The sequence below is a fragment of the Canis lupus genome, chromosome X (genome assembly GCF_011100685.1).
Source record: "Canis lupus familiaris isolate Mischka breed German Shepherd chromosome X, alternate assembly UU_Cfam_GSD_1.0, whole genome shotgun sequence".
In the NCBI taxonomy this organism is placed as follows: Eukaryota; Metazoa; Chordata; class Mammalia; order Carnivora; family Canidae; genus Canis; species Canis lupus.
In genome coordinates, this window is record NC_049260.1 from 19443145 (window position 1) to 19467543 (window position 24399).

The following is a 24399-nucleotide window of genomic DNA, read 5'->3' on the forward strand; positions in this document are numbered from 1 at the left end:
TAAATAAAATCATAAACAACCTAAAAACCTATCAATTTATGAATGGGTAAACAAAATTAGTACACCGATACAATGGAATATTATTCAGCCACATAAAGGAATGAAGTATCAATACATGCTACAACATGGAAACTATTAAGTTTAAATAAAAGAAGCCGTATACTAAAAGATAAATATTTTGTGAATCTACTTTATGAGCTACCTGCCATAGTCAAAATCAGAGATGGAAAGTAAAATGGTGGTTTCCAGGGGCTGAGGGGAGGAGAGAATAGAGAGTCATTGTTTAATGGGTATAGTTTCAATTTGGGAAGATGAAAAAATCTGAAGCATACTAAAAAACTGTGGTGATGAGTGCTTAACAGTGTAAACGTACTTAATGTCACTGAACTAGCCACTTAAAAATGGTTAAAATGGAAAAAATGGTTAAAATGGTATTATGGTATGTATATTTTACCACAATAAAAAAAGGAATGAAATCCCAGTACATGCTACAACACTGACAAGCCTTGAAAGCATTATACTTAAGTGAAAGAAACCAGACACAAAGAGACATATATTGTAAGATTTCATTTATATGAATATTAAATGTTCAGAACAGGCAAATGAGAGAAGCAACAGATTAGTCATTGCTGGGGACCAGAGGGAAAGGAGGAATTAACTGCTAAGAGCATGAAGTTTCTTTCGCGGGGATTGGGGGGGGTGATGGAAATGTTCTGGAATTGAGTTGTGGTGAGCACAAAGTACAACACGATGACTACACTAACCACCACTGAATTGTACATTTAAAAATTTTAAATTACATGATTTATGAATTTTCTCTCAAAAGAAGTTTGGATAGAAAGTCTTCCATCTTGGGATGCCTGGGTGGCTCAGTGGTTGGGCGTCTGCCTTTGGCTCAGGGCATGATCCCAGAGTCCCAGGATCAAGTCCCGAATTGGGCTTCCTATGTGGAGCCTGCTTCTCCCTCTGCCTGTGTCTCTGTGCCTCTCTCTCTCTCTCTCTCTCTTTTTCTCTCTCCATCTCTCATGAATAAATAAATAAAATCTTAAAAAAAAGAAAAGAAAGAAAGTCTTCCACCAGAATGAGTCATCTCAGTGCAAGGTAGAAACCATCCTTTTCATGACCAAGCCTCAGAAGTCACAAAGCATTTCTCCCATCATATACACCAGGAGTCCCTGGTCTGGCCCACATTCCAAGTTAGGTTTTACATTTATATCATGAAACTCATGTCCTATCACTTTCATGACATGGGGAAGGTATTAATGCCTTCCATCTACAGGTGACAACTCAGGCTCAGAGATTAAACAGGGTTTCCCAAGGCCAAGATCAACAGGTGGCAGAGTTCAGACTGCGACCTAGACACAGCTGACTCTACAACCTGTGCTCTTAACCCTCCATCAATGGCGGTTCTTAACCAGACACTATTTGTGAAGCCATAGATGCCTAGGACCCCTTTTCAAAACATCTCTTAAATAATCATTTCTAGGGCTTAGTTGGTACACTTGAATGTTTTTAACATCCCCAGGTGTTTCTGAGACACATCCTATATATAGAACCACCCTCTCTGTGCCCAATAACTTTGTATTATTAATATGGGCAGCTGACTCTAGCTGGATGGTCAGTGCCTTGGGGGCAGGGCCTCCACCTCCAGCTCCCTTGTGACTGCCCCTATGACAACACAATGTCTGCCTGCAAGAGGCAGGTGCTCAGGGGATATCATTGGACAGAAGGATTCAGAGCAACTGCCAGTCAGAATGTCAGCTGCCAAGGGGTTCCAGTGGAAGTAAGGGGACCGCAGTTTGTGCCTGAGAGCTGGCCGACCTGGCCACTCTCTCCAGTGGGCAGGAGGTTCACTGAGGCCCACCTGATGGGCAGCCCCTGCTGCCAACTGGGGCACCTCAGCTCAGCCTAGAACAGAGGTTTCAGGAAGTAATACTCTCCTCAAGCCTCCTCTCCCAGTTCTCATACTTAGAGGCCCAGCCTAGGACTTAGCCTTAGCCACTGAGACTTGGTGGCTGTTTGTCCAGCAGTCAGCATGGATCACCGAAGCCGACCTCGGGGCATAGGCCTGAACCGAATCCCCGGGACTCGAACCTGTCGAACCCCACTCCCCTTCCATGTGGAACAACAGGAAGCCCGGGAAGGAGAAGAATTCGAACAACGGGAAGTACCTCGTCAGAGAACTCCTGTCTACGTGCCCCCGGAAAGTGAAGAGCTGACAGACAATGTTATGGGTAAGGACAAGCTTCCCCTCACCTTAGAAAAGGGAGGTAGCTTCATATTTTCCTCCTTTGCCCACAGGAAAGAGGTGTCAGGAAACAAAAACCAGAGCATATAATGGGCAGGCCTGGCGTGAGGGAGGAGTCTAAAACAGCAGGTTTCCTATTAACTCAAAGGACTGTCACAAGGGGCAAGGACATGATTTGTGAAAGCAACTGGAAGCTAAGACAGGCTGTTGGGAACATTAGGTGTCATTTTGAAAATCAGGTGCTTACAATAGCAAATGTTCCCAGACTGCCAGGTGCCTAGGGAAACAAAGATGAATTACACATTGATTTCAACCCCAGAGAGCTGTCTCCTAGAAGAAAGGCAGTTAGGATGGCTTCTGCAGAATTAACAAAGATGACAAGAAGTCAGGGGAAGATAAAAAGATGGCGGGGGCGGAGGGGTGGTGAGCCCCGCGGGGCAGAGGCGCAGAAGGGCTGCCTGCCGGTGGCCCCTGATGTGCGCCCCTCTCCCCTGAATTCTCACCTGCCATGCTGGCAAATGGGTGTGTGATGGGGTTAATTGTCAGAAGATGGAACAGCTCTGTGCTGGGAGAAGGGGTTCTCTGGGAACTTACCAAGTCTTAATTTTTAAAACTTATGTACACCTTGAGACAGTCTTAAGTCACCAAACTGACTTTCCTGCTGGAAGAGTTCCTTTCTCACTAGAAGAGAATAAATGGTCTCCAGGTATGGCTTTTCAGGTTAGACCTTTTTTCTCCAAGTTTTCCCAGGGCTTAAAAGGGATACAGCAGGAGAGGGGAGTCATCGCTGCTCACTCACTCACCCTAAGGAAATGGAGAGTAAATGTTAAAGGTATAAAATGCAGGCCACAATAAGGCAGAACGGTTTGTTTCAAGTTTTGGTGGGGAGGCAGGATGGCATGTGGCGGCGAGGCTTTGGGGGAGAAGTGGGCACTGAAGGCTGAGAGGATCCAAAACAGTGTTGAGTGCAGAAGACCAGTAATCAGTCAGCAACCGGAGGCCATTTCCAGCGAAGCTTTGTAGACGAGAGAGGCCTGGAAGGGTGAACGGGACACCCCGTTACGCCACAAAGGGTCTTCTGTCATCAGGGAGCAATGGCGACCGGGTGGGCCCCAGAGCGCAGGCGCAAACCCCGTGGGGAGGGGGAGGAGCTCGCGGCCTGAGGGAGCAAAAGAGGGTGCCAAGGGCCCTCAGCTCTATTCCCCTCAGATTCTTCCAAGGTGTATAATGGGCTGGAATGGGCTAAGGGCTGAGTTTGAAAATATCAGCTTTCCCATCGCCTTCAAAGGGCTGACACAAGGAGCAAGGATGCAATATGTGAAAGCCTCTGGAAGCTAAGACAAGCTGTTGGGGACATTAGGTGTCATTTAGAACATCAAGCCATTACACAAGCAAATGCTCACGGAGTGCCAGGTGCCTTGGGAAACAAAGATGAATTACGCAGCCATTTCAATCCCAGGGAGCTGGCAGTGTAAAGGAGGAAACAGGGTGGCTTCTGCGGGATTCAGAAAGATGACAAGAGCTCCCAGGAAGATAGAAGGGATCCTATGGGGCGTAAGGGCTGCCAATGTGATGGGGTAATTACCACAAGACGGAACAGCGCTGTGCTGGGACAAAATCCGTTTTTCTAGTAACTTTTCGAGTCTTAAAAACAAACACTGAGGAGGGCACTTGACGGGATGCGCACTGGGTGTTACACTCTATGTTGGCAAATCAAACTTCAATAAAAACAAATGAAAAAAAATAAAATAATAAAAACAAACAAAAAACACCTTTGAGACAGGCTTAAGTTACCAAATTGCCAGTTTTCTCTTGCCTGCTTGAGAGGGGTAAATGGTTGGACCTTTCTTCTCCAAGTTTCCCGGGGACTTAAAAGGGCTGCAGCTTGAACAAGTAGTCACGGCACTTTTCACACACATCTCTTCAAGGAAAAACCGAGTAACTGTTAGAAGTACAAAACTCAAGCCACCCAAAGGCAGAAAGGTTAGTTTCACTTTGCGGGTGGTGCACGCTGGCGAGACTTTGTGGCAGAGCTAGGCGTGGAAGAGCATCTAAAAGTGCAATGAAGCGCATCCGACCACTCGCGCAAGGCCACCGGGAGGCTTGGGTTCACAGAGTTGGGCTAAACTCCGGCCCCGGGCCGCTCAGGGCGCAGGCGCAAACTCCGGCTGGGGGCGAGCAGGCGGGGCTGGAGCCCACGTGGCGGAGGGGAGGGGTGGGTGGAGCAGGGAACCGGGAGGGGGGCGAGGCGGAGTGGGGGCGGAGCAGGTCTCGCGAGGCGGTGCCCTGGCTCACGCGGGCTTCAGGCGCGCGGTTGTAGCTCCCTGGCGGCGGGAGAAGTCGCGCTCGCGCCAAGAGACGTGTGTTTGCACTCGCGTGGTCATGGAGGCGCCGCCGGCGCCGCTAGCCGCGACGACTCCGGCCTCTGGCCGGAGCCGAAGACTGCTGCTGCTGCCACTGCTGCTCTTCTTGCTGCCAACTGGAGCTCTGCGAGGCCAGGAGGCAGAAGAGAGGCCCCGAACCCGCCAAGAGGAGTGCCACTTCTACGCGGGTGGACAAGTGTACCCAGGGGAGGCGTCCCGGGCTTCGCCCGCCGACCACTCCCTGCACCACAGCAAGGCCAAGAGTAGGTGGTGTCCCGCCAAGAGGAAGGGAGGTTGGGGGGGGTGGCAAAGGGAGGCGGGAGGTGAAGAGGGCCCGACACACGTGTACCCTGGTAGTACCTGGGGGCCTGGCTTGGGCGGCACCCTTTGGACGGCCTCAGGTCCCTGGGCGGGCCTGCCTGGGGGGCGGAGGTAAAGGGATGGAGACGGATTCCGGCTGTGAAGAAACGGACGGGTTCCGCGAATCAGATTTTGGAAGAAGTAGTGGTTACCTCAAAGCCGCAGATGAGGTTAAAGAGGGTGGTCCTGGCCCCTGGTTTTTAGGCATCAGGATGTTGTGCAAACTGAAACACTTCCTCAACATCAAAAAGTGCCTGCAGCACATCGCGTCTATTTTCAAGTACTATTTCAGGGAAGAATACATTGAAAAGTTGAATAATGGTTCTCAGAAAGTTTAATTAAACAGAAAAGTAGCTAACCAAAATTCTCAGGAGGGCAAACCTTTCGTTTTTCCTTTTTTTTTTTTTTTGTTGTTGTTGTTGCGTCTTATAAAGACAGTTAAAAGCCACCTTCCCCAAAGCCATAGTTAGTTGGTATTCTTTGTTTCTCAAAAATGAATAACTTGTTATAGGGTGTACTTTGGAGGCTCCTTGTAGGAAAATTGGGGGAAAAAAGTGGAAGTAATGCATTTGGGTTGATGATAAACCTTGCAGCAAATTTGTGTCCTGCCAATTTGGCTTTCGGTTATTTGCATTTCTCTCCAGTGTACACAGCTAATGGCCACTTTCAGGAAGGACACGTCAGAGGGGATAATGAGAAAGCTGTGGCCTACTGCATCTGGATGTTAAGATTGGCCAAAAAGAAGTGGCCAGAGGCTAAAGGATAAAGACTATCTCTTGCTTACTTTTAAATAATAACTTTTCCTACGGATCATTTGGCATTCTGTAGATATGTATTTGGTTCAGTTCCATGCCTGTATTCAGTAACAAAAGTAATGCTTCACAATTATGAATCCTCATTGTTAAATGGGATGTTACAACTTAGGATGAAGTGGGAGCTATAAATGAGGAACACTGTTTTGCCCCCTAACACATTTGCAGTTCTTTCCTACTGAAAGTTAACTGGAAGTTACTTTCATATTTTTGTTTTTAAAGAGCCAGTCTTGCACTTTTAAAATAATAGTATTTCCAAGTCCCATTGCTTTTATTTGGCTTGGGAAGATATTTTGAAATATGGCATTCAATTAAATATTTACTGGCATCACAATTTCCCATAAGAAACAAAGCCCATCCAAGTCTGCTCATGGAAACAAAAAAGTAGTAATAATAGACTTCCCTTTAGTAGCAAACCTTTTCAAAGTTTAGATATCTGCCACATTTCTGTGTCACATGTAGGCTTATCTAGAATTATAGATATGAGGACTTTTATTCGTAAGATGGAATATTATAGAGCCATTAAACTTTAAATAATCTTAAGTAAATTTTAGTAACATGAAAAACTGTTCATGAATTACTGCTCCCTCCCTTTTTTATTTTTAATTCCAGTGTAGTTAACATAGAGTGTTCTATTAGTTTCAGATGTACAATACAGTGATTTAACAGTTCCATATATTACTGAGTTCTCATTAAAACATTCTCTTTAAAAACAAGTGCAACATGATCCAAATTTGTGTGTTTAAAAAATAATGGAAGGAAAGACATCAGAACGTTAGCAGTAGTTAAACTGATGAGGGGAATGGGTATGGGAAAAAGGGATTTAAACATTCTTCTTCACTGCTCTGCATTTGCCAGAATCTTTGTTAACTCTGCTATTTATATTTGGGACAGTTTTTATTTCTTAACAGATGCAACGGGTTGCTTTGGGAATTCCATTTATAGATCTTAATAAAGTACTCACTGTCTTTTTTGCCTTACAAATTGATGAATTTTTTTCTTTGAACAAAACTTGAACTATTTGCAGATGACATGATACTATATATTGAAAACCCTAACGACACCACCAAAAAACTGTTAGAACACTGCAGTTCTTAAGTCCAAAACCCAGAATTTCCAAAATCAGAACTTTCTGGAAAAAAATTATTTTTCAGATTTGGTTTTCCCTATATGCAGAAATCATTAAGGAGTATCATTTTAACAGATCATTACAATTATAACCTCACACTTGAATAGCATTCTCAGTAATGTATATAAAACATATGCAGTTCAGTTCCCTTCTATCCAATTCTCCCTCCTGGCCTTTACCTAATTAGATCAGCATACTTATATGAGGTAGGCTACTGGCTCAAGATAAATAATCATGTGTTATATATTAACTTCACAGAGAAATTCATTTTAAATTTGTCTTTATTTTCAGAGTGATCAAAAATGCTGGCTATTATAAGCCTTACTTTCTAGGAACATTAGTCAAACTTGGAGTCAAGTACTGACTTCAATGTATGTAATGGTTCTGAAGGTTTAAGTGCCCTGTGAATGTGTTAACAAAGGATCAAGGTACATTATTATGAAAGCGTGTTGGCTAGAATTACAGTGTGCCCTTACAAGAGAGCAGCATGAACTATTCAGTTTCCATCAGGTCACTTGAAACCTATTCAAGGGGGTCTCTTCTTTCAGAACTCTGGGAAAATAATCCCATGCTCTGGGATTTTAAACTTCTCACCTGACATTTGCAGATTCCCACTCCTTGAGTGTGCAGCAGGTTGTCTTTGTGTATGTGAGAAACTGGACAAACATTTAAATGAGTACATCTAGGAGACTACCATTAGAAAAAGGAAAATCTTAAGTATTCGAACTGTAGGAAGTTGATTAGCTTGGAGGGGCTTATAGTGAAGGACCAAGTAGACTTTAGTGCAGGGATGGAATGTAGGGAGTCTGTGAGCCTAAACAGAAAAACAGTCTTTATTTTCATTAACCTCCAACTGAAATGTAGCATTTTCTTCCATTATGAACATCAGCAACAAATCACACTAGCTTCAGAAGTCCTTGCTTGTACCTGTTGCCAAGGGAATCACAGATATCTTTATGCCACATAATTTGGCACAAAATTATGAAACAAAATTTACTGATCACTATCTTGGACAGTTATTAGACCACTATTAGATCTTGCACTTTTAAATATTTTATTTATTTATTATTTATTTATTTATTATTTACTTATTTAATTTATTTATGAGAGTGCGTGTGTGCACATGGGCATGGCGAGCCAAGGGAGGGTCAGGGAGAGGGACAAGCAGACTGTGCTGAGGGCAGAGCATGAGTGGGCGGGGGAGGGCTCCCATCTCACCCCCACCCCACTCCCAAGATACTGACCTGAGCTGAAATCAACAGTCAACAGTTGGGCACTCAACTCAGCGACCCAGGTGCCCCATAGATCTTGCGATTTTAAAGTGTTTATAAAAGGGTATATATATTACTATATCACCAGTTTGTTTTCTATTATTTTGATAGTTATATTTCAATATAATTGGTTTCCTTTCTAATTCTATATATTTTGTTTTATGCATTCAATAACACTATCTTTAGAAAAAGTCTGTAAGATTCACCAGACTGCTAAAGAGATCCAAAGATTTAGGATCCTTGATTTTTAGTGATTGCCTAAAGATGTCTTTCTGTCTTGCAACCAATTTTCTCAGTGTTTTAGAATATTATATATTTTTCTTAGTTTCCAAGCCAGCGCCTTATTGGGAAGGAACAGCTGTGATAAATGGAGAATTCAAGGAGCTCAAGTTGACTGATTATCGTGGGAAATACCTGGTTTTTTTCTTCTACCCCCTTGATTTGTAAGTAATACATGTACAGGTCATGAATCATCAGTCATTATCAATCATTATTCAAGAACATTAAGTAGAAATTATTTTATTTAGCTGTTCTTTCTTTTTAAAGATTTTATTCATTTATTTATGAGAGACACAGAGAGAGGCAGACATAGGCAGAGGGAGAGGCAGGCTTCCCGTGGGGAGCCTGATGTGGGACTCAAGCATAGGACCCCAGGACCACAACCTGAGCCAAAGGCAGATGCTCAACCACTGAGCCACCCAGGTGCCCCTAGCTCTTGGTTCTTAAAAGTCAAGCTAAGATGAATTTTTTCCAAGAAGATAACATCTACCATATATTTCAGAACCAAAACCCATGATCCCAATACTTTATACTTAAATCTAAATGATTGTGTTATATAATACAATCATCAAAGAAAGCTACAATTATAGTAAGCTATACCTATTAAGGCAAGAAAATGAATAATATTTTAGAAAGCATTTAATAGCAAGACTTCTGCCACAAATCTGTTTATGTGTAATGTTAATGTATAATGTTAACTAGAAAATTAGCCCTCTACAGTGATGATGCCATTTAACTCTGGTTTTATCATTTTTATTCTTTACTGCATCTGTTGCTTTCCTATGGTTTGAACATTTTCCTAAAAATACTGCATATGCTTAAGAAATAATGCCTATTAATATAAATTATGGTTATTGGGAAAATTTTCTCTTTAACTTTGACAGTGAAACACTATAGATAAAAAAGTTGACTCAAATACTCTTGCAGCTTTAGTCTTATCGAGGATATAATTTTATCTGGAATCTTTTTCAAATTCCATGAAAATGAAAAGGTAGCAGACTTATCCAGACTTTTATCTTTTTTCTATTTGAATATATTTTTGATTATAAAAAGTAGAAATATCTTCTATATTGCCACTGTATATTAAGGTCTTTTTTCCATTAGGACTAATCTAGAAATGTGTAAATAAAACCTTAAACTTGCAGGGAGGATATACTTAAGCTCATCTGTATAAATTATCTCTAGGCCAGAAGTCAGCAAACTTTTCCTGTACAGGGCCACATAATAAATTTTTTTTGCCTTGTGATCTCTATTGCAGCTACTCAACTTTGCCATTATAGCACAAAAATAGCCATAGACTATACATAAATGAATGAGTATTGTTTTCTATTGAAAGTTTATTTACAAAAAATAAGATAGACTGGATTTGGCCTGTGGGCTGAAGTTTGCTCACCCTTACTCTAATCCAAATAGGAAAAATTCTCAGAAAAAGTAGTTCATTGAAAGTAAACCAAGTCATAAATCTGGATAATACATAATCTTTTAAATTAGTAAGAACTTCTTTCTAATCAGCTTGTACTGTGGCCTGACTAGCTAAAATGTATGATGTAACTTAACTTCTAATAGAAACCAGAAGTAGAAATTTTAATATATAAAAATGATAGGCCTTCTAAATTCATCTTGTTATAAAACCAAAAAGTTAACACATCTGTTAAATATATAGGACGCTAAATGTGAGTTTTGAAATTAGTCTAACATAGTAGACAAATATCTATTTCTCCCAGTGTTAACTTAAAACTCCATAACAAATAAGACATATCTAAAGCATGATGTCACCAATGGCTTCCTGGGGCAAAAAGCTAAGACTGCTTCTTTCTGTTTCCATGTGATACCAGGTTAGGCCTAGTTAGAAAGGAAGAATTCTGAGGCATTTGCCACAGTGTGCAAGCACAAGACTGCTTCTTTCTGTTTCCATGTGATACCAGGTTGGGCCTAGTTAGAAAGGAAGAATTCTGAGGCATTTGCCACAGTGTGCAAGCACAAAACTCAAAAACATAGCCCTTTAGTTTTTTGCCAGAATTTTTTCTCTGTCTTCACTAAGAGGTTGGATAAGTATATATCTAAGTAGCATTTGTCGGAATAAGAAGAAGGAAGGCAGGGATGACCATTCCTACCTTTGGGAAAATATTAAAAAATACATATATCATGGCTTAGGTTTCCAGGAATATAATCTAGATTAGAACTGTCTGCCTACATTTGAACAACTGAAACATTTGAAAAGCCTGTATTAGACTGCAGTAGGAATTTGTCCTCTAAGTCTGTGTTCTTACTTTCTTGACCACAACCTGTACATAGTACAAAATTCATTTCTCATTGCTGCCCAATACACTTACATATATATACAGGGTAACATTCAGTCTAAGCACCAGTTCAGCTGTGCTCATTAAAATACTGAAACACTTACATACCAAATGGTAAATAGCCACCTTCCTAACCTCTTCACCAAGATGCCCCTCCCACCTGGTCCCTTTCAGAAACCTCCAGAGAACTAAAGCCAACTTTGAGTTAAGGTTGTTGAATGTTTTCAGTATCACTCCTAAACACATACCCACAGATATGCACTTGTGTATACATACATGTTTCATAACTCACTCTTACTATATGTAAAGTATTCTCGTTTTCTATTCCACTTTTTTAAAACATTAGTTAGAACTCCATAAACTGGCTAAAGAGTCCCTACCATAGTTTGGAAAATACTACCCTAAGGTAATATTCTCTAAACATGCCTTTCTGACAACAAGACTGGGAGACAAGGTAGAAGAGGACCTTATTAAGGAAGGGAGGGGGATGGAAGAGCATTTTCTCATCTCTGAAATAAAGCTCAGTGCATCTAGCCCACAGAAGTGGTATAGGAATATAAAAAAACAGTGGAATGATGTAAAATCTGTATAGATCCTTTGAAAGCTATAAAGCACCATATAAATACAAAGCATTATTAAATAAAAGCTAATAAATGAGACAAGTTTCTGCCATAAGGGAGAAGGGAACATTGGTTGAGCAAGGATCCATTAAGTTATAAAAATAACATTTACTGAGATATAATTAGGAACTTTGTAATATACATTTTTAGTAAAATGATATTTGATCAAATAATCTTTTAGAAAGATGTATCTTGACAATGTTAATATATAAAATTGTTCTTAATATGCATTTTTATATACTAATGGTGTTTGTAAAACTAAGTCATTTGAAACTTTAGGTATATGTATATTTTGAGAATACTGAATTTTCTTTTTAACTTTCAGCACCTTTGTGTGTCCAACTGAAATCATCGCCTTTGGTGATAGAATTGAAGAATTCAAATCGATAAACACTGAAGTGGTAGCATGCTCTGTTGATTCACAGTTTACCCATTTGGCCTGGTCAGTATCTTACACTAAGATTTGTAGGAAAAAGAATGGATTTACTTTCAATTATAGGCAGACAACTCTCAGTGTGATAGGAATATAATGTGTTTTTTTTTTTAATTTTATTTTAAGTAGACTTCACACCCAATGTGGGGCTTGAACTCGTGACCGAGGTTAAGACTTGCATGCTCTACCAGCTGAGCCAGCTAAGCACCCTGGAATGTGGTTATCAGATAGTTCGGGAATAGATCTATCTGAGAGCTGCCAGTTCAATAAAGTTAAGAAAAAATGCTTAAGGATTTTATAGGACATTTCCAAATCAGGGAAAAAAAGCTCAGTACAAAAGACCTCCATAGGAAACACCACTGAGTTATATGATTACTTTATTATGATAAATTGGTAGCCTTAGTCTGGAGGGAAAAATATTCTTTAAAATTTCATTTCTCTGTTACATAGTTATCTAGTATTAAGTCAAACTCACAATAGTTTTTTTTTTTACTTTTTTTCACAATAGGTTTTATAATTATTTTTCAAGAAACACTGATTTTCTTAATTTCTAAAACTTTTTTAACTCAAACATGAAAAGATGTTTTGCCTGATTAATTGCAAAGAACTGCAAATTAAAATGACAAGAGATGCCACTTTTTTCCTGATTGGCCAAGATTTCAAATATTGAAATATTTATCCAGTGATGACAAAGATGTGAAGAAATGGTCCTCTCACATATACAGTTGGTTGAGCATTTCTGGAGAGTAATTAGGCAGTATGTTCAAAATCAGAAATGTATGTGTCAATGTGAACTTTTCATGTCCATAATTCTGTGTACAAGATTTTATACACAATGAAGATGGTTCAGAATTATCTTTGCTTTAAAGATTAATACTCATTTCATTCAAGTAACAAATTCAGAACAACTTTTTCTCCATTTATAGTTATATATAGGCATATATAACTAAAATTTTAATTGGTGCAGGAGCTACAATGTAATTTATATTCCCTTAAGTAATTCTCTCAAGTATTTTTAAATGCAGTTGTATATTTAATATATTTGATTTCCTTTAAGTATCTTCATTTCCAGATAAAACTTCCAAGACTTACTTAAGTAATTCTTGCAAATCTAATAGACAAATATGGTATGCCTTAAGTCCTTTAGAAATGTTTCTTTACTATTTATAAACTTAATAAAATTTCACATTATAATTCTACATTTTTTTTCCAAAGATTTTATTTATGAGATACACGGCGGGGTGGGGTGGGGGGGGAGGGCAGAGACACAGGCAGAGGGAGAAGCAGGCTCCACGCAGGGAGCCCGATGCGGGACTCGATCCCGGGTCTCCAGGATCAGGCCCTGGGCTGAAGGCAGGTGCTCAACCGCTGATCCACCCAGGGATCCCCTAATTCTACATTTTTTAAATTGGTTTGCTTTGTCACTTCTATAGTATTTCTAAACCTTTGTAGGATTACAACTTAAATCCACTCATGAAAAAGTTATGTCCTCCCAAATAATTTGCAGTTGGTTTCTCAAGCAATTTGGGGGGATGCATTCTGAGCTAAATAGGTTTCATCTCAACCAGAAATTTCTGTTTGGATGTCAGAACTGGGGCTGCAGACATCTGGAGTGTATTTCCCTTTTGCTAGCTGCAGTGTCAGTGCCTTCCCCTTAGGACACCCACATTCCCTGGTTTCAAGTAAAAGAATACTTAAATCTGAAGATTTAAGTGTCTGAGATTGTAACTAACTTCCTTCGATGCTTCAGGTGGACTTTGCATTCCTTTGTCTCAGAATATTAAAATATCACCCAGTTGCATTATCTCTGTTATCTCAAGGCTTTGTCTTATCACACTTTTAAGGTTATGCTTATGACAGTGCATATCCTTTGATCCATCAATTTCTTTTGTAGGAATTAATCAAATAAGGATGCAAAGTTGAGAATACATAGATGTTTCCAGCAAGGTTGATAAAAGCAAGAGAAAAATGGAAATAATTTAAATGTCTAGCAATAGAGATTAGTAAAATATAGTGTGTCAGTACATTAAAAATGTATGTATCTCCACATTTATTGTTTAAAGGAAATGAATGTATTAAGTCTGGAGTAAAGGCAAAAGATAGAATGTATATTAGCCTGTTTTTGTTAGAGAAAGAACATGTGTGTTGTGTGTGTTCATTCATATGTTTGTATATGGAGATGAAGAACGCTGTTTGGATACATACATTTACTTCACTCTGTAGTACCAAATACTACATTTGGTAAATATTTTGTTTGTTATAGGATTAATACCCCTCGACGACAAGGAGGACTTGGGCCAATAAAGATTCCACTTCTTTCGGATCTGACCCATCAAATCTCAAAGGACTATGGCGTATATCTGGAGGACTCAGGCCATACTCTTAGGTACCTTTCGGTGGTTTTGTATTAGGACAAATCCAAATATATTTGTAATCCTCCCTAAAGGGGAGTTAGAAGATACAAGGTTTGATCAAGAAATATTATTTGCTCTATTTGCAAAAATGTTGTAGATACTGTTTAAAATAATTGGTGAGTGCCCTACTTAAACTATGTATCATAGACTGTTAGAGCTGGAAGATTATTTAGAGCTCTTTGACCAACCCTTCATTTTACAGATAAACAATTTCATAGAATTCCATGAACTTAACCAAAGTTACATAATTAATGACAGAGCCTACACTTGAAGCCAGGTACCAAAACTCCTTGCCTGTTTCTTTCTCCTTTTCTCTAAAATGACTCCAGTAATGGTTTTTCTAAGTACAATTATTATATTATTTAGCAAACTTGTGCTGTGGGGAGTGGGAAAAATTAAGGAAGTGCCAATAGAAGTCTTTGAAAAAAGGATAACTTTAGCTTAAAACAATTGTAATTTTATTATATTATCAAAATGCAGTGCTAATAATTTCTTTTTTAATGTTTTATGTGAAACTACCAGTATTTTATAGGCCTATGTTTTTTAATAACAATTTTATTGAGATAATTTACATACAACTCACCCATTTAAAGCCTACAATTCAGGCAGCCCCAGTGGCACAGCGGTTTAGCGCCGCCTGCAGCCTAGGGCGTGATCCTGGAGACTCTGGATCAAGTCCCACATCAGGCTCCCTGCATGGTGCCTGCTTCTCCCTCTGCCTCTCTCTCTCTCTCTCTTTTTGTGTGTGTGTGTGTCTATGAATAAATAAATAAATAATCTTTTTTAAAAATAAATAAAAAATAAAGCCTACAATTCAGTGGTTTCTAGTACAGCTAGAGAGTTGTGCAATCATCACCACAATCAATTTTAAAACATTTTCATTACTCTAAAAAGAAACCCCATACCCATTAGCAGTTACTCTCCCTTTCCCCCAATCCCCCTGCCCTGGCCCTGGCCCACTACTTACCTCCTTTATGTCTCTATGGTTGCCGATTCTGGACATTTCATTTAAATGGAATCCTACAATATGTGCTTTTTTATGACCAGCCTCTTTTCACTTAGCATAATGTTTTCAAGGCTCATTCATATTTTATCATGTCACTACCAATAGTTTCTTTTTTTGTGCTTGCCAAGTCTTTAATGTCTAGTCTCTTTTCATAAAATTTATTACTAAGTTAATTCCCAAAGAGGAAGTATGCCACTAAAAAGACTGAAGCTATTTTAAAATTTCGAATTAGGGACGCCTGGGTGGCTCAGCAGTTGAACATCTGCCTTTGGCTCAGGGTATGATCCCAGAGTGCTGGGATTGAGTCCCACATCAGGCTTCCCTGCGTGGAGCCTGCTTCTCCCTCTGCCTATGTCTCTGCCCCCCCCCCATGTGTGTCTCATGAATAAATAAAATCTTTAAAAAATAGAATTAAAATGAACTTTCAAATTATCTGAACATTAACCAAGTAAAAACCATGTAACCCCGAGATCGTGACCTGAGCCGAAATCAAAAGTCAACTGCTTAACCGACTGAGCCACCCAGGTGCCCAAGGGTGTGTGTTGGTACGATGTATGTTACAGAAGTAAGTTCACAATTTCAAATCAGACTCACTTAACTTCGGAACAGACTTCATCAGCATTAACAACCATTTTCTACTGGTAAAAGTAGCTACATCAAAGAAAACCCATATGAGTAATAGTTTACAGTTTTGCCCAAGTTTGGCCAAGTTGACCTAGTCCAAGGAAAGTGAGCTCTAGTTAGTTCAGACATCATGGTGCTCATTAAAGAAATATTTTGTAGGATAAGCAAAAACACTTTATAATGTTTAATGTGATTATGAAACAAAATTTCATGTAATAGATTTGTAATTCCATGTATTTCTATTAAAAATAGATCTCATTATTATTTATAATTCTCATAAGCAATTAGCCCTAGTACCTGAGATCTTTTTCTAAACCAAGTGTTAGGTTGAAATCCATATTGACTGAAATAAAAACAGTAAAGTCCTTTGGTAGTTTTTGTTTTTTTCTGGTCTGCTTTAACTCTTGCCATGCTATCTCAGTATAGCAGCTCTTTTAAGTTAAACTGCTCCATTATTCCCTAGGCCATAGAGTAAATACACAGATTTAAAGAGAAAGGTAACTTCGCTTATATTGGTGACTTTGTCTTTTCCACCTCTGAAAAAGGAAATACAAAGATGTTCTAAATAGCCAGTGATAAGAAAGGTGGATCACTCCTTCACCCAAAGGTAGACTTTGCTATATAGATTCATCATTTCATTTACAGTGCATTAAAATCCCAAACCTAGTACTTGTGAAGAATTAAATGGAAATACAACAGTACATTTCATAGACAAAAACAAATTTTTAAAGCTACCATTTAACAATGATAATCCCAAGTTATACAGTAGGTAAGAGTGGGTTTGGGCAGGGGGTTGTATTTGCATGTGTGCACACCAAACAGGTAATGTGTTGTTGGTTCTGTATAACATCCTTCTGTGTGGATGGCACAGTGATTCAGATTAACTAATATTTGTCTTAATTGAGATGAAATGACCTCACCTGTACCACTCTTGTGTTTTACAGAGGTCTTTTCATTATTGATGACAAAGGAATCCTAAGACAGATTACTCTGAATGACCTCCCAGTTGGTAGATCAGTGGATGAAACACTGCGTTTGGTTCAAGCATTCCAGTATACTGACCGACATGGAGAAGGTACCCTTTCCTTCTGTCTTGGCCTTTTGATTTTTTCATTTGAGAAATGATAGCACGATTAATTTGGTTTCTTAGTCAAAAAGTAGTGTGGGAAAAAAACTAATGTGGATGATTTCAAAATCCTCTGATTATTTTCAAATTATTACCTGGTCTTTTTAGCAGATCCAAGTATTATTTAAAGTGCTTTAAACAAAATATCGATAATATATCCTGCTTACAGAATAAAATGTAAAAATACTCATTTTATACAGTCCATAGATAAAAGTTTCTTCTACTGTAATTTTTAATTATGTTCCTATAAACTTAAAATATGCCAGTCTGACAGTATTTCATAATGTAGGTTTTATTTGCATGTTTACATTTTTTAAAATTTTTTTTCATGTTTACATTTTTTGACTTAGCTTTTTCCCTCAAAGCTGTTTGGTTTCATACTAGTGATCAATTCATCCTTTCATTCCCAAGTTTTTGCAGTAGCTAAATGGAAAAGGTCAGATTTTGCTAAAATAGAACATATGTGATATATTCTTTTCAAAAGTGTAACTCAGGCCCTGAGTAAGGGTGCATTCTAAAGGGGAAATGCCATTTTCTTAGTAATTTTGAACTCTTAATTGACAAACAGCAAACTGTGGCATCAATACAAGATACTACAGAAAACAGAAGGTAAGTTTATATTGGAAGTTTGTATAAATTCAGAGATTTTTGCCTTGCCCCAATCTTTCAGTTCACCAGATTCCCAAATCTTCCAACTTTACTAGATTTTTGCCTTGCTCCAATCTTTCAGTTCACCAGATTCCCAAATATTCCAACTTAATAGAGAAACACTCAACGTGGTTTCTTATATTGTAAATGTAACTAGATATAATTTACTAGAGAAACACTCAACGGTTTCTTATATTGTAAATGTAACTAGATATAATTGGCAAAAAAAAATGGAAATAGATTAGCTGCCTGTTGATAAACTCTGTGACTGGAATTCCTTGGTGCAAGCAGGCAAGCAAACTAATCAAGTGTCCTGTGGCCTAGAAATGTTCTCATTATTATAGGCTCTCTTCAGTTTCATTTTGGAAAAAGAAAAGCCAAGAGTGGCTGAAGAGAATTGAACATGTTCTTAAACTTTTTGCCAATTTTTGTTCCTTTCAGTCTGCCCTGCTGGTTGGAAACCTGGTAGCGAAACTGTAAGTCAAACTGATTTTTCTGTCAGTGGGATAGCTGGGGCCCCATAAATGCCAACCTTTGAATAATCTTTTTTTTGTAATAGAACTATGTTGATTTTATAAATGAAGTAAACATTACTAGACAGAAATCATGGACCATAGAGAGAGTAGCTCAAACTGGAGAAAGCAGAATCTGAGAGTTAATGCTCTGAATTTTAAAGCCAAGAATCCAGAGAAATATACTATCAAAAGAAATCACAAAGGGAACAGTGGAGACCTAGTATAATAAAGACAGAGGTCTTAGAGATCATGTACAGAATTTCTTCCTGTATTGTGAGCCAAGAAAATAGTCACAAGCAAAACCTTTCTGTATATAGTAAACTTTTGAGAAAATCTGGCTTAATTAACATTGAAACTAATGATTCTCTCCTTATCATTTGAAGGAAGATTGAAACAGATATATCCTTTCACTTAAGGAGGCTATATAATTGACAATCCCAGAAGTAGTCTCTGGCCAAAATACAATTGGGAAACTTGCTTGAACTTTTTTAAAATAACATGTTTATCTTCTAAAAATCAACAGTTCTATACAAACTGTAGTTAGGAAACTGACAAATACTAGAGCACTGAAGGAAGAAATCATCTTAGGATAAAAGAAAAATACAGACTCCTAAGACTTTCTTCTTTAGCCAATCAACAAAAAGTACCATTAATCATAGACAATGAGAGGAAGAAATTCACTCTGTAACCTAACTCAGATTGGGGATTAGGTAAAGTAATATTTCACTGATTATTTTTTAAAGATTATTTATTTATTCATAGAGAGACAGAGAGAGAGATAGAGGCAGAGACACAGGTAGAGGGAGAAGCAGGCACCATGCAGAGAGCCTGACGTGGGACTCGATCCAGGGTCTCCAGGATCACACCCTAGGTTGCAGGCGGCACTAAACCACTGCACCACTGGGGCTGCCCTATTTCACTGATTTTTGAACCAGTTTTTGATGGGTTTGCAAAACAACTTTGCCTTTGTGGGTCAAAGTTAAGATTACAGTACAAATTTATTTACCTCTACATGGATGTGATGGATCTCAAAGATAGATATGAAGGTAGGCATTAAAGGTACTTTGAATGGTAGGTGCTTTAAATTGTACATGAGTCATTAACTTAGCTTACAATTATTGATTGTGAGGCTTCCAGATAGAAATATGAATCAGAAGCTGCAGGTATCTCCTGAGAAGCCTTAGAAGGAATTTCTGGATAGATCTTTGAAGTAGGGGGCATGTTCCCTGGAAGCTGTAGCAAAACCAACAGTGAATAATGAATAACCTCACCCATCAATCACATGCATGTACTAAGAGATCAGCAAGAACTCCTAATACGTACAAATTAACTATGAGGAGGAGTATTTTACGTTTCAGAAAACATGTTAACTATCCACTTGATTAACTTTTGGAGGGGCCACAAACCCCTATGAGAATCTGATAAAAACCATGAATTCTCCCACCAAAAAAACCGCACATATGTAATCACATACTGTGTTTGGGCATTCCTTTTTTTATTCTCAGCTTTATTGAGGTATAACTAATAAATAGAATTGTAGATATTTAAACTACACAATGTGACAATTTAATATATGTATACATTGTAAAATGATCATCATCATCTGATTAATTAACAAACCCATCACCTCCCATGGTTCTATTCTTTTGTGTGTTGTAAGAACACTTAAGATCTACTCTTTTAGCAAATTTCAAGTACACAAAACAGTATTAACGATAGTCACTCTGCTGTATATGACATCCTCATAACTTACTCATCTTAAAACTAAAGGCTTATACCCTTTGGCATCTTCCCATTTCCCCCACCTTCAGTCCCTGACAACCACAATTCTACTCTGTTTCTATGGGCATTCTTTCAACAGATATTTCTTGAGCATCTGCTATGTGGCAACTATTGAAACTATTATGATAGGCAGATGGTATTTATTAGTGAATATCACAACCAAGGTCCCTACCCTCAGAGTTACATTCTAATTTTAGATTGTGGCAAATGCTTTTAGAAACAGTTGGTAGGATAGCAGCTGGGGTGGGGGATTAAATGGCCAGGGAAGATTTCTAAGATGACATTTAAGTTGAAATGTGAGTGAAGAGAGGGAGCAAGGCAAGCATAGAGCAGTGCAGAAAGAAAACCAAGGGTGAGGCCCTGAGCCAGGAACCAGCTTAGTATGTTCAAGAAATATAAAGGGGGCCCATGTGGCAGGAATAGGGACACTAGTGTCACATGGCATGGGGAATGGGAATACAGGGAAGTAACAGAAATGTAGAACCTTCGGTGACTGGTGAGTAGCTAGTTTGGAGGAGTTTGAAAATACATCTCCCTGGCTTCTCTCCTGTTTATAGCACAGGCCTCCTGATTTGTTGCCCTGACCTCAGCTTCTCTCCTCTCTAGTGCATATCATACTCCAAACCAGATCTTTTAGCAGCCCTTCAGTAACTCACACTACACAATCCAGGTACTTGGCACAGCTTTCAAGCCTATGCACTGTTTGTATCTACCAACCTCTCCCAGGTCATCTTCCCTACAATTCACACATGCCACACGCACACGTTCCATGTTCCCACCAAATCCCATGACTCACTTTTCCCCAAAATAAGCCCTACTTTTTCTTCACACCTTTGTGCTTTTGCTCAGGCCTTTAGCCTGGAATATCTTCCCCCCTTCCCTAAATTCTACTCCTCTTTCTTTTTTTTTATAATAAATTTATTTTTTATTGGCGTTCAATTTACCAACATACAGAATAACACCCAGTCTACTCCTCTTTCAAGATCAACTTAAGTGCCACTCTGAGGCCTTCCTTGATGCCATCTCAGCCTCCAGTCACAGCCTGTGTCATACATGATCATATTGTGCTGTGCATTGCGTCGACAACTTACATACACGCACATGTTCCCCACATGCTTATACAAGTCTCAAAGGCAAGGACTTTAGTGCAGTTATCCTCGTATGCCTGGCACACTGTTGGCACACAGTGCCGTATTATTCTCCTAAGTACTTACAAATTGAATTTAAATGCAGAGAGATTATAAATTGGCCAAGACCGAATACTCCCTGAAGTGATACCTGAAAAATTACGTAATATTTATTATGTGAAGAAAATTCATATAGAACTATTGTAAACTCGTTACAATAGGTTACTTTTTATGTATAGGGACAGATGTACTTTACCTATAACTATCAAAATAGTATGAGGTCAAATCATATTGGAAATTTCAAAAAGACCCAAGGCTGTAGTGCTGTTAAGGAGGGAGCATTTTTTTCTTTCAGATTGTTTCTTCATTCACTAAATAGTTATTGAACATATCGCTTTATGTATTTGAGTATTTTTCTTACTTTGCACTTTGAGTTTAAAAGGTTGCATTCTGGACTTCCAAAAATCCATTTAATGGATAAAAAAGATGTAGTATATATACAATGAACTATTTCTCAGCCATAAAAAGAATTAAATCTTACCATCTGCAACAACATGGATAGACTCAAAGGGTATTATTCTGAGTGAAATAAGTCAGAGAAAGACAAATACTATATGATTTCACATATATATATATACCCTAAAAAAAAAAACAGAAACAGACTCATAGATACAGAGAGCTGATGGTTGCCAAAGGGGGGAAAGGGGGATGGGGGTGGGAGGATGGACAAGATATATTAAGAGATTTAAGAGGTACAATCTTCCAATTATAAAATGAGTAAGTCATGGGGATTAAAAGTACAACACAGGGAAAAAATAAAAATAAAATAAAATAAAAATAAAAGTACAACACAGGGAATATAGTCAACAATATTGTAACAACTTTATATGGTGACAGATGGTGACTAGATATATTGTGGTGACATTTCATAATGTACATAAATACTGAATCATTATGATATACACCTGAAACTAACATGATATTGTATGTCAATTTTTAATTAAATAAAAATAAAAGATCCCTCTGAACACACTGCCACCTTCAGGTTGTTGTGGCATACTGACATCTTATCAGCAGATAACTTTAAAAATACATTAACATCTGTAGCCATGCTCTCTTAATGTGTTTGACTTAATTAGATCAAACCTGGAGATGTCATGAAAGCCTGGTGGCGAAAAGAAGAGCTGTAAGTAAATTTTGGGATGCTTGAATACAGATGTTAATTTATTAACAAATATGCCTTTTGGGATAGATGAGATTAGTGAGTAGGACAAATCCAGTTTTCCCATATATATATATAATTTGGGACACAAAAATCCTCTTTATCTTATTTAGTCAAGGGACAGGCAACTAATATCAGATTATTACTGATGTACCTTGACTTTTAAAATGAATAATTTGGGCAGCCCGGGTGGCTCAGCGGTTTAGCGTCTGCCTTCAGCCCAGGGCCTGATCCTGGAGTTCCAGAATCGAGTCCCATGTCAGGCTCCCTGCATGGAGCCTGTTTCTCCCTCTGCCTGTGTCTCTGCCTCTCTCTCTGTGTCTCTCATGAATAAATAAATAAAATCTTAAAATAAAATAAAATAAAATAAAATAAAATGAATAATTTGCAAACATCAATTTGAAGACATGCGCACCCCTATGTTCACTGTAGTATTATTTATAATAGCCAAGATATGAAACCAACCTAAGTGTTCATCAAGAAATGAATGGATAGGGGATCCCTGGGTGGCGCAGCGGTTTAGCGCCTGGCTTTGGCCCAGGGCGCGATCCTGGAGACCCGGGATCAATTCCCACATCGGGCTCCCGGTGCATGGAGCCTGCTTCTCCCTCTGCCTGTGTCTCTGCCTCTCTCTCTCTCTCACTGTGTGCCTATCATAAATAAATTTAAAAAAAAAAAGAAATGAATGGATAGGGGATCTCTGGGTGGCTCAGCGGTTTAGCGCCTGCCTTTGGCCCAGGGCGCAATCCTGGAGTCCCGGGATCGAGTCCCGCGTCGGGCTCCCGGCATGGAGCCTGCTTCTCCCTCCTCCTGTGTTTCTGCCTCTCTCTCTCTCTCTCTCTATCATAAATAAATAAATAAATCTTTTAAAAATATTTAAAAAAGAAATGAATGGATAAATGAATGTGGTATATTTTGACAATGGAATATTACTCAGCCATAAAAATGATTGAACTCTCTGTTTGTAACATGGATGTTCCTAGAGGGTACTACGCTAAGTGAAGTAAGTCGGAGGAAACCAAATACTACATGATTTCACTTATATGTGGACTCAAAAAACAAAACAAATGAACAGATAAAACCAAACAGAATGAAATATAAAGAACAAACTGGTGGTTGCCAGAGGGGAGGTGGGTTGAGGAGAGGGCAAAGTAGATGGAAATTAAGAGGTACAAAGTTCCAGATATAAAGTAAATCACAGAGATGAAAAGTACAGCATAAGGAATATAGTCAATATCATAATAACTTTGTATGATGACAGATGAGAACCAGACCTGTTAGGATCATTTCATAATGTATAAAAATATAACAAATCACAATGATATATACCTGAAACAAATAGAATATTGAATGTCAATAATACTTAAATAAAAATTGACAGTCTTTTTAAAGTGAGTAATTTGCTTTTTTTTTTAACAGATAATCCCAGATCCAGCTGGAAAACTGAAGTATTTTGACAAACTCAACTGAAAAATACTTCATCAGCTGAAAAGTACTTCGTCAGGTTGCAATGCTTGAAGGTTCTTAGTAAAGTTCACCGTTTTAGAACTTAGTAAAGTTCACCGTTTCAGAACCATATTGTGTTATAGTTGTAATTTCTTGAAGAATATAAAACTCCCTAAGATACCTAGTGTTCAAATTAAAGACCAGTGCCAAAAGATAGGCAGTTACTCTCTCTTCCCAAAGTCAGAAACGTCAGGTGATTCAAATTAGTAACAGCAAGAGTAATAGGGACGCCTGGGTGGCTCAGCGGTCGGGCATCTGCCTTTGGCTCAGGGGGTGATCCCAGTCCAGGGATTGAGTCCCACATCGGGCTTCCTGTAAGGAGCCTACTTCTCCCTCTGTCTGTCTCTGCTTCTCTCTGTGTCTCTCAGGAATAAACAAAATCTGTTTTTAAAAAGAGTAGTATTTATGTAATATATGCTATATGCCAGCATTGTATTAGGTAGATTAGGTGCATTATTGCATTTAATCCTCAAAGCAACTCTTTGAGTTATTTATTTTAAGATTTATTTACATTAGAGATAGAGAGCATGGGCCGGGGTGGGTGGTTGGCAGGGTAGGGAGAGAGAGTCTCAGAGACAGACTCCACACTGGAGTGGCATGGAGCCTGATGTGGG

The 24399-nt window shown here is 38.7% G+C and overlaps 1 protein-coding gene across 7 annotated transcripts; it reads left to right on the forward strand.

Annotated features, from left to right (window-relative positions):
* Window positions 1-1721: 1721 nt before the first annotated feature.
* Window positions 1722-23937, forward strand: PRDX4 (peroxiredoxin 4). Of its 7 annotated transcripts, none has more exons than XM_038587074.1 (9): window positions 1722-2234; window positions 8509-8626; window positions 11708-11824; window positions 14079-14201; window positions 16804-16934; window positions 17554-17594; window positions 18075-18109; window positions 22197-22243; window positions 23699-23937. In XM_038587074.1, exons 1-8 carry the CDS (start codon window positions 2036-2038, stop codon window positions 22216-22218), a joined length of 786 nt encoding a protein of 261 aa, XP_038443002.1. In that variant the 5' UTR covers window positions 1722-2035; the 3' UTR covers window positions 22219-22243; window positions 23699-23937. The 7 variants fall into 7 exon arrangements, with proteins under 7 accessions (XP_038443002.1, XP_038443004.1, XP_038443003.1 ...); XM_038587070.1 differs by lacking the exon at window positions 1722-2234 and adding an exon at window positions 4534-4874; XM_038587076.1 differs by lacking the exon at window positions 17554-17594.
* The last annotated feature ends 462 nt before the right edge of the window (window positions 23938-24399 follow it).